At 40.9% G+C, this 13,420-nt stretch overlaps 1 protein-coding gene and 1 pseudogene across 1 annotated transcript; both read right to left on the bottom strand.

Moving 5' to 3' along the window:
* Window positions 1–183: 183 nt before the first annotated feature.
* On the bottom strand, window positions 184–2,501 carry LOC115755511 (annotated as a pseudogene).
* A 2,328-nt stretch (window positions 2,502–4,829) lies between these two features.
* LOC115755465 (E3 ubiquitin-protein ligase RNF170-like) lies at window positions 4,830–9,403 on the bottom strand. Its single transcript, XM_030694874.2, has 5 exons — window positions 9,088–9,403; window positions 8,588–8,787; window positions 7,341–7,442; window positions 5,462–5,513; window positions 4,830–5,376 (listed from the first exon to the last, which is right to left on the bottom strand). The coding sequence occupies exons 1-5, from the start codon at window positions 9,176–9,178 to the stop codon at window positions 5,264–5,266; spliced, it is 558 nt and encodes a 185-aa protein (XP_030550734.1). The 5' UTR covers window positions 9,179–9,403; the 3' UTR covers window positions 4,830–5,263.
* Between the last annotated feature and the right edge of the window lie 4,017 nt (window positions 9,404–13,420).

Genomic DNA, 13,420 nt, shown 5'->3' with positions numbered 1-13,420 from the left:
CTACAAGAAGTATAGCTGTACTGACCGATTTATGTCACCGCTAACATTGGTTTTCTTGCAACGCCACTCACTCCTCTCTGAACTCTTCTGATTAATAATCCATCAACAAACACACACACACACACACACACACACACACACACTGTCCTGGAAATCTATATCGAGCACATCCTACTAGCCTGCTTACTTATGGGTTTGAAGGCCAATTAGAAGACCATTGGCAGGGACCGGCAACGGATTGTAGATGATCTTCTCGTCCCGGATCGCCTGCTTTATTTTGAACCTCGTCACCAGATTGTGTATGAAAACGAGCAGCTCGAGTCTCGTGTATTCCTTCCCCGGGCACATGTGAGACCTCCTTCGAAGAGGGGACATAAGTGAATGGCGCAGGCCTGTCCCCCCGGAATCTGGATGGATTGAACTTCTCCGGGCCAGGGAAATACTTGGGGTTCTTCTGTGTTGAATATACTGTCCAAAATGTCTGCACATCATGATAGTGGTAAGAATAACATCGGTAGCGAATGCAGCATTTGTGGACTATTATGTTTGAAATGGACCGAGGAAGCATGACTGTGTCAAAGTAGACTCATCAATCTGAGAAAATATAAACTCACTTTATGATTGTATAAACTCACTTATGTAACTGAAATTATCGACTTGGCTGAATCTTTAGATTGAAACATACTAAAGGTTCTGGACATGGGCAGTTGCTAACTCTAAGAGCTGACATTTTTTAATGCATTTTAGATGAAGACAATAATTACCTTCCAACCCTTTGGAATTGTGTAGCCAGCGAAATTGAAATCTGTAATGGCCTCTGTGAATGCGCCTTGAGCAGGTGGACAAAGCCTCATGGACTCGCAGGTGACATTCCATGAGTACTTCATCTTGTCCCAATTCAATAGCTCATCCGGACCCTTGGACTTTGCTACCTCCATTTGTTCTGTTCAAAGAAGCAAAATTCAAATGGCTTGTCATGTACTTAATTTGGCCTGTACATAGAACCAAGGATTTTATCGCATAGCAAGCTTAACGGTGCGACACTTTGAGTAAGTAATGAGCTGAAAAGGAAAATCAAGAGTCCACCAGGCGAACAAATTGAATATTGGTACCACGGTAGAAGGAACATATTCCGGAATTCTTAGAACAGCCATAAACTTTCTTAAACTCTAAGTTACTAGAGTCAATGCAATTGAAGTTACACAATTCTAACATCCTTTTTGTATAGTGTAAGACCTCGTTGTTTTCTGCCCGTTCGACTTAAGCGTGTTGAATTTTTGTAAGGTTTAACTATTAGAAAGGAAACGTTGCACAAGCATTAAAGTATATTATAGAGAACATTGTATAAACGTTTAGCTTAGGTTTACTGCTTCATTTATAGAATTTTGGATGGTTGTCATCATATTTACGACGGTGATTGTAGATATATGTCTTTCCACTGCGGATATCTAGTTAAAAGTTTCCTGGGATAGCAAGATTCAGTGCTTTCCTCGAATTGATCAAGAAAAGCAAATGTGAGTTGGTTACGTGAGAAGTTATAGTACCTTCATATACTCGCTGGTAAACATCAGGGAATTGGGCAAGAAAGTTCACCACAACAGTGATCGAAGTACTAGTTGTGTCATGACTCGCGATGAGCAATCGATCCAATGATCTTGTTCAAGACCTCCATCTCGTAGAACACACTCCTGTTGTCGTCCGCTTGGAGCAGCAGTTGCAACAAGAAGTCCCTAGCATTAGCGCCTGTCCCCTCTGAGAGCTCCTTCTTCCATTGTCAAATGATCGCCAAGAGCTCTTCCCTTATTTGTTTCCCTCCCATGACCGCCTTGCTAAACGTTGCGCCAGGGAGATTAATCGGCACCGAAGTGAGCCCAGAGGCGATACGAACAAACGGGTCGGCAAATTTTGAAATGATCTTCGGATCTTTATGTTCATGAAAAGGCGACAAGCCAGAGCAAAAGTGTAGTTCTTGGCCGAAGGAAAGACCTCAACTTCCTCTCGTGGCGACCAATCCGTATCCAAGTGATCCCTGGCCATCGGGTCCATGATGAGTATGTAATATTGGAGAGCTTCTGGCTTCAGGAACTCTGGCAAGAAGCAGCGCATTTTCTTAGGGTCGTCCCTGTTGAGCCTCTCCATGGTCTCTGGGAAGACTAGGACTTTCTTCATGGAGCTGGGCCACCAGGTGGTGATGTACTTGTTCTGGCCAGAGAACAAGAACTTGTTGCCCGAGGCCCCGCAGAAGATCGCCAGGTTCTCGCCAAGCAATGAAGGTCGGAAGACCTCTGGCGAGTACTTGGCGGCCCTGTCAGGTATGAACTTCTCAGGGTGGCCGGCTTTCGCTGTGTGGACGAACTCCAGAGACTCACCAATGACAGCCCATCCTTGTTTGCCCAGTGGGAGATTGGGGGATGAAGGTTTCTTCCCGAAGACAAGGAAGAGAATGCAGAGAGATGTGGAGAGGGGGCAAAGTAAAGTCGAGATTGAGCAAAGTGGTCCATGTGCCTGCGTTTGTTGTTGGGCTTGGCTAAGGCAGTAAGATGACAGAGGTTGGAGATGAGGAAGAAGCATCACGTTCTGCGGTACATATACACAGACAGGAGGTTGACGGTATCAATTTTTTAATCATAGGACGCCTCCAATTCCTCCTCCTTGAACGGACGGGACTGGGGAAATTTCCTAATTTGACTGCACCATCGTCACAAAAAGTTTTCAAAAACGAGACAACATTATATGCACCAACTCACAATTCCATGACATCATGTGATTCGTTCATTATGTCGGGCGCTCGAGTTGTTGATAGACACTAGTCTAGCTTAACGCCAAGAGTATAAGAATTTATTCCGTAGACTCATCGGTGTCCTGTCGGGATTAGGCACACAAACACGACGAAATAGCGAGTAAAGGAGAAAAAGAGAAATGGAGACACACGATTTATTATAATTTACTTTTAAATTAGGGCTACATCCAGCAAATGATTCTACTATAACTAGCATTTTTCACCTCTATTGCAGCTCTTAATTACAAGAAAAAGAGATTATTTATAACGACACTTATTCATGAACCAAGTCTAAACTACTAATAAAACAAGGGCACAAACTTTAAAAGCCCTCTAGCATCCCGAGGGTGTTGCCACTTGATGGCCTCCTGTAGCAGTTGTTGAAGCGAAGCTCCTGTGCGTTCCTACCGATGAAAAGTATGAACCACACCCAACAAGTTACTTGCGTGTTTTGCATGGACTTGCTCTCTCCGATCTCCTCGATCTACGCTGATGTGGTAGGTGCATTGTTCGATACACAAGCTTGATATAACATGTTTACTGATATCTTACATTGTTTTGGATAAAACTAAATAAGAACAATCGGCCAACATTGTATCGAAACTTAATGTCGAGGGTTTGAATTCGAGCGCGCTCCCTCTTGTTGCCATACTCTCGTCATATTATTTTACATTTACGAGTCGCGGTTTGATGTGATTACATCCACGTTCCATGTCTCGCACGTAAGGTACGACTTGACTTGCTCGTGAGGAGTGGCGCGTGCGGAGATACATAAATGATATGACTACGGATGCTTTTTCAAATGACAAAGGTGTTCTTGGAAAAATGGAGAATTTTCAAACATAGATAAAATTCAGATTCCGGTAGAATATTTAAGCAAGTGGACATGCATTTCAATCAAACATATTTTAGTGAAAAAACCGGACACTCACACCCGACTTATACCCAACGCATATCCGACCCGATTCATATTACTAAAACACTTCCATATTCAATCCAATATAGGAAAACTCATTCTCAAATTGCGATGAGAGTGTGGAATGAGTGAGCACGAGATCGGGTGAGAGCAAGAGAGAATGAAGAGAGAGCCATAGAAGTTAATTGAGTCTAAGTAAAATGTCAATCTGTTTATGATCCATTTATAATCCATTTTAACATTCATATTATGTTTAAATCCATTTATTGAATATAACTAATTCATAAAATAACTCGATCTATCAATATATGCTAAATTTGAACCGTCAAATATCCGGAAAATCTAGAAAACTTTTGAATGTCTGTATAGTTCTACTAACAGACTTATGCTCCACTCTTTTGAATCTAGCGGCCTCCGGCCCTCAAAACTCAAGCCAAGTGAAAACTGGAACACCAACCAAGTTAATATTTCCCCTTCAGACATAGCTTTACCTCCCAAGAAGAACGCGTTCATCTAAGTCTTCTCTGTCCCAATAAGACATTAGGCTCCAACACCATTTGAAGAACCATAAGGGGAAAAAAGCACAAGGCCTTCATACTCGAAGAATAAGCCACACAAGAAACAGTCAGCAGAAATGTGAGGAAACCGTTTCCTAAAACACCAATCGTGAGTTCAGCTAACAAAGCATTGCCAACTGTCGAGAAATACATGAATTAGCTCAAAAGCATACTTCATTTCGAAACACAAAAAGTTACTGATTGGTTTTACTAATAATAACTACTCGCCGTTGTCTTCTGCTTTGATGTAATGGTAAGTCTTGGATACATTGGACCTCTATAATATATTTTCCACACCTTAAGTACTTTAACAGTTGGACTACAATCCCCGTCTGTTGAACTTTATGTGTTCCCCTCTGTCCCCTAGTGCTGTAAATTGTTTTCCATTGATTTCTCTAGACTTTGTTCCAATTTAAGATTATCCAATGAAAAAAGTACACACAACTTGCTAAACTTCATCTCTCTCATCAAGCTTGCTATTGATCTATTTTTCAACACGGGGGAGGGGATCACGACTCAAAGTAGCACAGCACTCCTGAAGCATTGTGCATAGTCATTCATGGAGACATGTTCCATGGACGGGAACTTCAGATTCATACCCTAGATTCTAATATGACTATCTATACTAAGGTGCAATGGAGTTTACTATATCAAAACAACAAGACATTCCTCTGGCCCATGGGTTCTCTTCAACTAAGGCCAGTTCGTCATTAGTTGAAAATCACTAGATACAACAAAGCTAGAGTTGCCAATGGAAAGAATATATGACAAATGATTTTGTGTGCAACAGTAACACACCGTAGAAAGGGGAATCTATCCACAATCATCCTTGTATAGGAGTATCATGTAAGGCCCAGGACGAGAGTGGTACTTAAATGGCCAAAGAGGACTGTGTGGCTCTGCACCTTGACCCGCTTGAGAAGTCCATGAGGTTTTCTGCAATTCCTTTGAGAATCTCTAACCTTCTTTCTTTACTAGCTGGTTCAAATTTCCACAGATGCATTGGACTTTCTAAGAACCTCCATGACGGGAATAGAGTACAGAACGATATAGAGCAGACACATGGAGGAAGCAAATGAGGACTATAATCAGATCATCCAAGTAGCCAATAATGGGATTTATTGCTGAGGCAAACCACAGAACAGCAAGTTAGTTTCCAAGACTCTCTAAACCATATGAAGAAAGCTTGAATAGCCTGGAGCAAAATACCTTCTGGAATGAAGTCCACAGGGCTGAGTACGTAGATTGCACTTAGAACCATCTGTCAAAGTAAAACAATATAAGATTTCGTCTGCAGGTATAGCAGAAAAGCAAAGAGAATAATCCTCTGAACATGATTAAGGCATGCCCGAAACTTTACCCCAGCCAAGTGATTATAGAAGCACGTGTCTAATGCCCTGTTCGGTTTTAAGTTTCCATCACTTTGATAGTTCTATGTCGTAGTTATACATCAGAACTAATTACTATTACAACTCTAGAGCAATGGATATCAATGTCTTGAATCCCCATTACCTAACTATGTGCACCCCAGCACAGATGAAGGTCGTCCAACATATAAAATGGAAGCAATTTCAAGGTACTACAGCAATTTCATGACAGGCAAACAAACGAAAGGAAGCAACCCCTAGCCCCAATTAACTTTTCCCAGTTTCCTGACACCTCCTGTCCACTTAGTAGAAGAATAGAAGACACGGTTGCCCACGGCATAATTTATATAAGCATAGTACTCGACCATCTAAGAACTGGAGGAAAGCTATTAGTGTCGTGGAGGGTCAGAATTCTTATGTTCCAGACTGTCCTTTTTAGTCCTTTTTCCCTATACATATTTATATATTTTTATTTTTATTTTTATATAATTATTTCTTTCCCCCAAATCGGTCTTGCTTTGATTTTATTTATTTTTGGATTCATTGACCGCCGACCCCAATTAGTTTGAGATAAAGGTGATGTTGAAGTTGTATGTAGTGCTACCCCTAATTGTTTCATCCTCTCCCTCCCTCCACAACGTGCGCCCCCCCTCTTTTCTCTTCCCCTTCCTCTTTTCCTTCTCTTCTCACATAAAACAAAAAATTGCTTTAATTTCAGTGGAAGTCCAAGCCGATTTGCTCCTAAGCTTCCAACCACAGATAGACAACGATTCATAGGTTTGAACATAGCAAGTATTTACTGACGCAACAGGTACAAATCAGCAAAAATATAACATGATGAAATTTCGCAAAAGAGACATCACTGTGTCACAAATATCAGCAAAATATTACCGAAAGTTCGGACTTTCAATCAGACAAAGGATGGTTGCCCCTCGGATATATTGTCAAGAAGCAAATTGGGTACTTGCTGTGACAATTGAGGATCTCTAGAGACAATGTGAGCTGAGCTTAAGATAACCAATACATCCCTTAAAAACCAAAAGGAAAAAATTCCTCTGACATCAAAGAATATTCCATTGAATAGTTTGGACTGATGGGAAGCAATCTTAGTCTTGAGTCCTCAGCCTCTTCCTGCTGCTTCCTTCGATATACAGCAGAATTTGGCCGTGGCTACTTGCCTATTTCTGGGCGGTTAGCTTTTATTTTGGGTCAGTGAAAGGGTGGTTGCTCATGTTCCTAGCTCTAACAGCTCTAGCAAAAGGCACTTGCATTTTGAACGCACTTCAGCTTTGGCTTTTACAGTTAAAACCAAAGAATCATGAGTACTGATACAGTATACCAAACTATTAACTGAAACACAGACTTCTTCATAGAGTTTTCACTCCAATTGAAGAGATTTGATCTGAAATACCAGAGAAGGCTCAGTATGCCCTGTGACAGGCTCAAATGATTTCGAATCAGTTTAAATAGTACACCAACATGTCCTGTCATATTTCATTGTGTATGTACAGATCCTATAGAATTCAGTTTAAGACACTGCAAGAGAGAGACATTTTATAAAAAAGAAACACACACACGAGAGTATCAGTGAGCAAGGAATGCCAGCTTTCCAGGTTAAAAACTCGAGAAAAATTTCCAGAGCATATATGGACTTTTGTTATGTGAAGAAAATTTCAGCAGACATCAGAAATATTGGAAATGAAATTGGATCCATCACTTACTGAAATATATACACGTGCCCTGATTATGAAAGGAAGAGATCTTTCAGGTTCCTTCAGTTCCCGTGCCAGCCTTCTCAAGAAGAAAGGAAGGTCTTGCATCCTCTGTGAAGGAAAAAAAAAGAACATACTCCAATGTAAAATTGATGTCTTCAACCATAAAGACTGAATGTAAGTCAATCATACAGAAGACCCAGGTTCAACTATGAAAGCAATGAACAATTAAGACCACAAACAGGCAACATACTTTTTGATTATGGACATCGTGATATTCAAAGATAGACTATGTTAGACAGAAATGGAAAGAAAAGGTAAACAACTGAAAGGTTGAATAAATACATTAATCACTCTCGAGTTTCTTTAGCCAATCTGAATAAATCAAGAATAAAATTCATTGTCCCAAACAAAAGATACAAGGATGCGCCTAAACCCAAAACAGCATTCATTTGCTAACCCATGCTCGTGATCATGCACCCGAGTACCTGTGCTTTCTAACATCCAATTCAGTAAATGCTGTTTGGTTTCTTTCTTCTTACATGTCCTCCCCTTGGCACATGCAAGTATGCCATTCTAAAAGATTGCCAACGATTACAGTGATCGCGTGGCACAAAAATATGACACTCAAAAAATGACAAGGCCTAGTAGATACTAAGACCGGAAATTGCATATGCAACAGGAAGGAGAATACAGGATAAGTTGGTCCTTATTTTCCTTATAATGATTGCTCCTTTGACAGAACAAATAAGATCATACTATACAGATAGCTGAAGAAAAAGATAACCGTGCCAAATTTAGGTCTACATAAGCAACAGTGAAAAAATTGTGAGTAGTAGTAATATGCATATGGGGTAGAAACAAACACGCATCCTGACCAACCCTTAATTCAGCACTAAACTTGAACCATACAGCAGAAGAGGAAAGTGAAATAAAAAATCCTCCAGATTCGCCAACATCGTTACAAAGGAAACGAGATGCTACAGGCATGTAGGCACTCAACATTCCATAATTTTCTGCACAAGTGGCCACTTTAGCAATGTATGTAGATAAACATTGTCTAGCATCTCTCCTGCCAACAAACTTACAAGTTTCATTCATTGTACAGAACCAGTCCTAAAACATCCTAATAGGTCGCAAACACTCCGTAATTATCACACCAAACAGGCACGGGAAAAGATAAAAGAAGCCATTCTAACACCTAGAAATTAATCGACCGATCAAATGCAGATGTGTGCCTTTCCAGATGTAATTACCTGGATCAGACCATCGCTCCTTCCGCCGAAAGAACGATTGTATGTTTCGACCTTGCGCAGAATTTCAGAAGCACTGGGGTCTTGACGCAGCTGCAACGAAGACTCGGCAGGAACCAACAGAGTAATGTTGCGGCGACACAAGGGGCACTTGCAGGGCTGAAGTGCCGAACCATGGTGCCACACGAGCATGATGCAATCTCCTGTGATACACCCGAAAAAGAGCAACCGACCACAAGTCATCCCGGCGAAAATCGTAACCCTAACCACATTCAAAAGCATACGAAGCCACAATCCAAAATCAAAAAACTCGGGGCCAGCACGAGAACGAGCCGGCAAATCAACGAACGAAACCACAGAGTCAATGAGCACAAGCTGAACTCAGCGTCGAAGAACCGAATTTGCAAACAAAACCTCACGGCGAGCATCGCGATCGAACGAGCTATCGAGCACATGAGGAATGAGGCAAACTGAGAGAGCGATAGAGAGGGAAGAGGGCGAACCGCAAAACCAGTGGGAGCAATTGGCCTGACAAGGAACGCGGAAGACTCCATGGCAGACGGAGCAGAAGTCGTTCTCGGGAGGTGCCTCCATTTCACATCACAAAAAGCCCTTTCGCCTTTCAAGTTTGCCGTCGTCACTCTCCGATCAGTCGGATCGCATCGCCTTCTCCGATTCGATGTCGCCCTGTAATCGCGATCGCATGAGCAATGATCGGACGGACGAACGAAGATGAGCCGATGGAATCTACAGAAAAAAAGCCGCGAAATTCTTGGGATTACGTCGGCTAAAACCCTTGCCAATTAAGGCAAACGGCCGAACACACACCGTGCGCGGCGGTTAGTGGCCTGTATGATTCTTATTCACGAAACGTGATCTCTAACTTATAAAATTATTCAATGTGAACGCTAAATTTTGGCCCAATATATAATTTCATCCATAAACTTTTAATATATTCGATATAAATATTCAATTTAGCCATTTGGCTGTATGAAACTGTTCAATATTGGAATATGATCCTCAACCTCTTACGAGCACCCAGCTCTATCCAGGAAGAGAAAACATTTCATGTTATTGTCGACATTGTTGGCACAGTGTACCGAGACAATCGAAATCCCCGTATGATATGAATCTAAAACGACTTTGTGTTTGAGCTTCGAGAAAACCCACATAAATATGACTTGTTTCCCCACTTGACATTCACGCATGTATTTAGGGAAAGAAAGGTACGGAAGATATATAGTCAGGTCGAGCTTGGCACACATTCTCCCCATGATAATTGTAGAAAAAATTCAAAATTTGTGGTATGAATGTCAAGTTAGTTCTAAACATTTCAATTTAATCAATTTTCAATCCGCGACTTTAGTCTATATTTTGGTTGGATTAATTGGCCCTTAACAATTCGTCCACAATCTCTACGACAATCGTTTCAAATCACTAAAAAGTAAATACGGTATAACAAATTGAGCAAATAATCAAATAAATATAAATTTACCTTTCTTCTTTCTTTCTTTTATATTCAAGAGACCAAACTCGACTTTTCTTTGCATGGGTGTGATTGTCTCATTGAAAATTTTATGATAGAGAAAATTTTCTTTCATGAAATGATTGATTTTTATTTATTTGGTGGTTTAATGAAAGTCATCTCCTTCTTCACATAATGATAAGTCGTTTTTTTCCCCAATTTAAATTTAGTGTTTTAGATTTTAAAAAACATTTCCTATAGGTCGATTAGTTTGTTGCCATCCAAATATCGAAAAGTCGGAAAGTAATTTTCAAGAAACAGTTTTCCTTTTAACAAACGGACCGAAGTGTCTATGAAAACTTCATGATAAAGGAAAACATTTTACGCGGAAATCATTTTCAAGAAAAATTGCTATTTTCCATTTCTTTGATGGTCCGGGGAAAGTGATTTCCTTCTTGCTAGAAAGGGAAGTCATTTTTCTCCAATCGAAAGTTGTTGTTTTCAGTTCATGGAAAACGTCTTCCATATATCGATCAATTTTTATTTTTTTTTGTGACCCAGGGAACCCCCGCACGGCCGGCAACCGGGGGGTAAACCGATGTCAATTTGTTGTCATCCAAACATCGAAAAATCGGAAAACAATTTCATGGGAACAGTTTTATTCAAACAAATGGTCCTAAATGTTGTTTTCTTTCATTTGTCTTTGCGGTATCTTACAGTCATTCGGCAATTACCTCTAACTTATTTGTCATCTCCAATCCTTTACCTCTTGTTTAGTCTAAAATTAGAGAAACACATAAAAAAAAAAAATTATATATATATATATATATATAAATATATCTCTCCAGAATTATTCCTATATAAGATTGCTTGTTTTGAAAATAATTTATAGTCATGCAATTAAGGAATTCTACTTTATTGAGTAAGAGGTCTAATGTATAATTACATTTTTACCCTTTTTTCTTAGCTGCAGAGGACACCTTACTTCAATGTGTATCGCTTAATTTAAAGCTAGAGCTAACACGCGCCACGCACGTCACGTGTTTTACACGTGAATTTGACTTGTATTTCCATTTTAAGGTTAGCGAGTGGTGGTGGGTTGGGTCCTTCTTTTAAAATCTTTTGACTGTTTTACAATTTAAGCCTTCGTAATTTTTTTTTAATGAGAAGATCAAATCTAATGGTAGAACAAAAGGTAGATGTCATTAAACAAAAGATAATCCAAGGGTAAGTACGAAAATGACTTTTAAATTAGATCCGGGCCGAGCTTTTCCCCGATCGATGGGCATTTTCGATTTCACACATTCGAGTCGGTTTAAGAAAAGCTACTTAGCATGCGTTGGATCCATGTTGTGCTCTAATCTTTTGAAGGCTTTCGTGTTGTGTCGTGTCGTATCGGACATTCTTCAAAACTCTACGATGCTCTCCAACACTCTCGGACATGTGGTCAATGCTCCGCAAACGCCAACGACACGCGAGTCCAACATCTCGACACGCCATTTCGACAAGCACGGGATTAATTTTGAGCATTTTCAATAAATTATGAAGCAAAATGTAAATCTTAAAAAATATATATTTAAGTCATAAGTCTAGCCACTCCAAAATTAATATACTAAGCTGCTCCAAAAAAATTTAATTGTGAATCCCTAATAAAAGAAGAAGAAGAAGCTCGCCGTTGATATATATATATAATTTATCTTGTACATATAAAAATATAGATTTAATATACAACATGTTCTAACGTGTCAGAATTCTCTATTTTTTGAAAAATCACGTGTCGTCGTGTCGTGTCGTGTCGCGTCGCATCGCGTCGCGTCACGAGCCGTGTCAGTAGTAGATTGGCTCCAACCACATCCTACAACTTCTACGCCATTTTTCCCTTTCCCCATCAACCCGAACCTTTCACCACCAATGACCACGAACGCTATCGCCTGGCATCACGTCGATGGCGCCGAGCCAAGAGCATCACGCAGATTCGTCCGGACCCCGAACGCGGCATTTTCCCCCATAAAGTCGGACTCTCTCGACCAAGCAACTCGAGACAAATTTTTTCTCGATTCTTTCATGAACTCTTCAATTAAGAGAATGTTTTTCTCGTTCACTTCAAACTTCGCTTTCCCAGCTCGCCTACACCTCTCCCCACATCTCAGAACCGTCGTCCAGTCCCAGGACTTATCTCCAATCCCTCGGACAAATCTTGTTGTCGTTTTTTATATTCAACATCGTCATCCTCAAAAACGAAGGGAGAAAGAAGCGAAGAAGAGTAAATTTACAAGAGGAGGGACATCCCGTGGTCACGGCCGTGATGGTCGCTGTCCGAAGAGTCAGTTCGCAAGAGGGCGGGCCTCGTTCACTGGATTTCTGACCGCACACCATCCTCCGGGAACCCTTACGCGTCTCTAATAAATTTCGAGCCAGTCCAAGAACGAACGAAAGCGATGTCCCCCGGCCGAACGCCAACGTCGAAAACGACCCCGTCACTGTCCACTGTCCAAATTGACGCAACATTTCGACCAAATAAAAAAAAAAAAATTGACGCAACGTTATCTGCCTGGTTGCGGGTTTACCTTTCGTTAAAGCTAATTAATTCTAGTTATAAGGGTTATTACCCTACTTCCGACCCTATAACCGTTGTTTTTTTCCATTACAAATTGCCGGATCAGACGCTACGAGACGCCCAGCTTGATTTTTAAATTTGATCGGCGGCGACGGCTCACCATTGGGAACTCGGGAATCTCTGCTATGTATGATCAATGATCAATGATCATCTTCGCGGGTTCTTCCCTGGGTTCTCAAAGCATTCTTACTGCTCTAAGTACTTGAAATTATACTGGTAAGTGGTTAATGGAGCTCTTGTACTATGATGGTGGAGGAAAAGATTAAGATGACAACAACTCTAATTAAGAAAGGAATGTAATGTTAACGGAGCATCCAAAGACCCGAAGACCGTAGCCCCCCCACAAGGTCAAATACTGTCTTCATCCTCCTTCCAAGGTGCTTATCAACATGGCGTGCTCTATTTGTGAACCAGTATCCTATGTTGGGTTGGTGAAGAACGATGGATTTAGTGCCTCTGTGATCATCACGAGTGGTTTGCAGGATCCCATCACATGCAGACACTTCGACCCTCATGAAGACAAAAATCATCAATCGATCAGGAAAAGCTGGAGCGCAGGCCCCGCCCGGCCTCCGTTCACCTGTATAACTTTATATCTGCGGCTGGCGGTGGAAGTAATCAGTCAGATTCCAGCAGATGGGAATCCCAGGTTATTCAAACCAAGGTTTCCCCCTTTTGTCAAAACACCAACACCTTCGCCACCCAAAGATTCCTGACCTCTTGAACGAAGACAAAATTGTACAGCACACAGAAA

The sequence above is a fragment of the Rhodamnia argentea genome, chromosome 2 (assembly GCF_020921035.1).
Source record: "Rhodamnia argentea isolate NSW1041297 chromosome 2, ASM2092103v1, whole genome shotgun sequence".
Lineage (NCBI taxonomy): Eukaryota > Viridiplantae > Streptophyta > Magnoliopsida > Myrtales > Myrtaceae > Rhodamnia > Rhodamnia argentea.
Note: the sequence above shows the minus strand (reverse complement) of the source record. Positions and strands in the feature narration are given on the sequence as shown.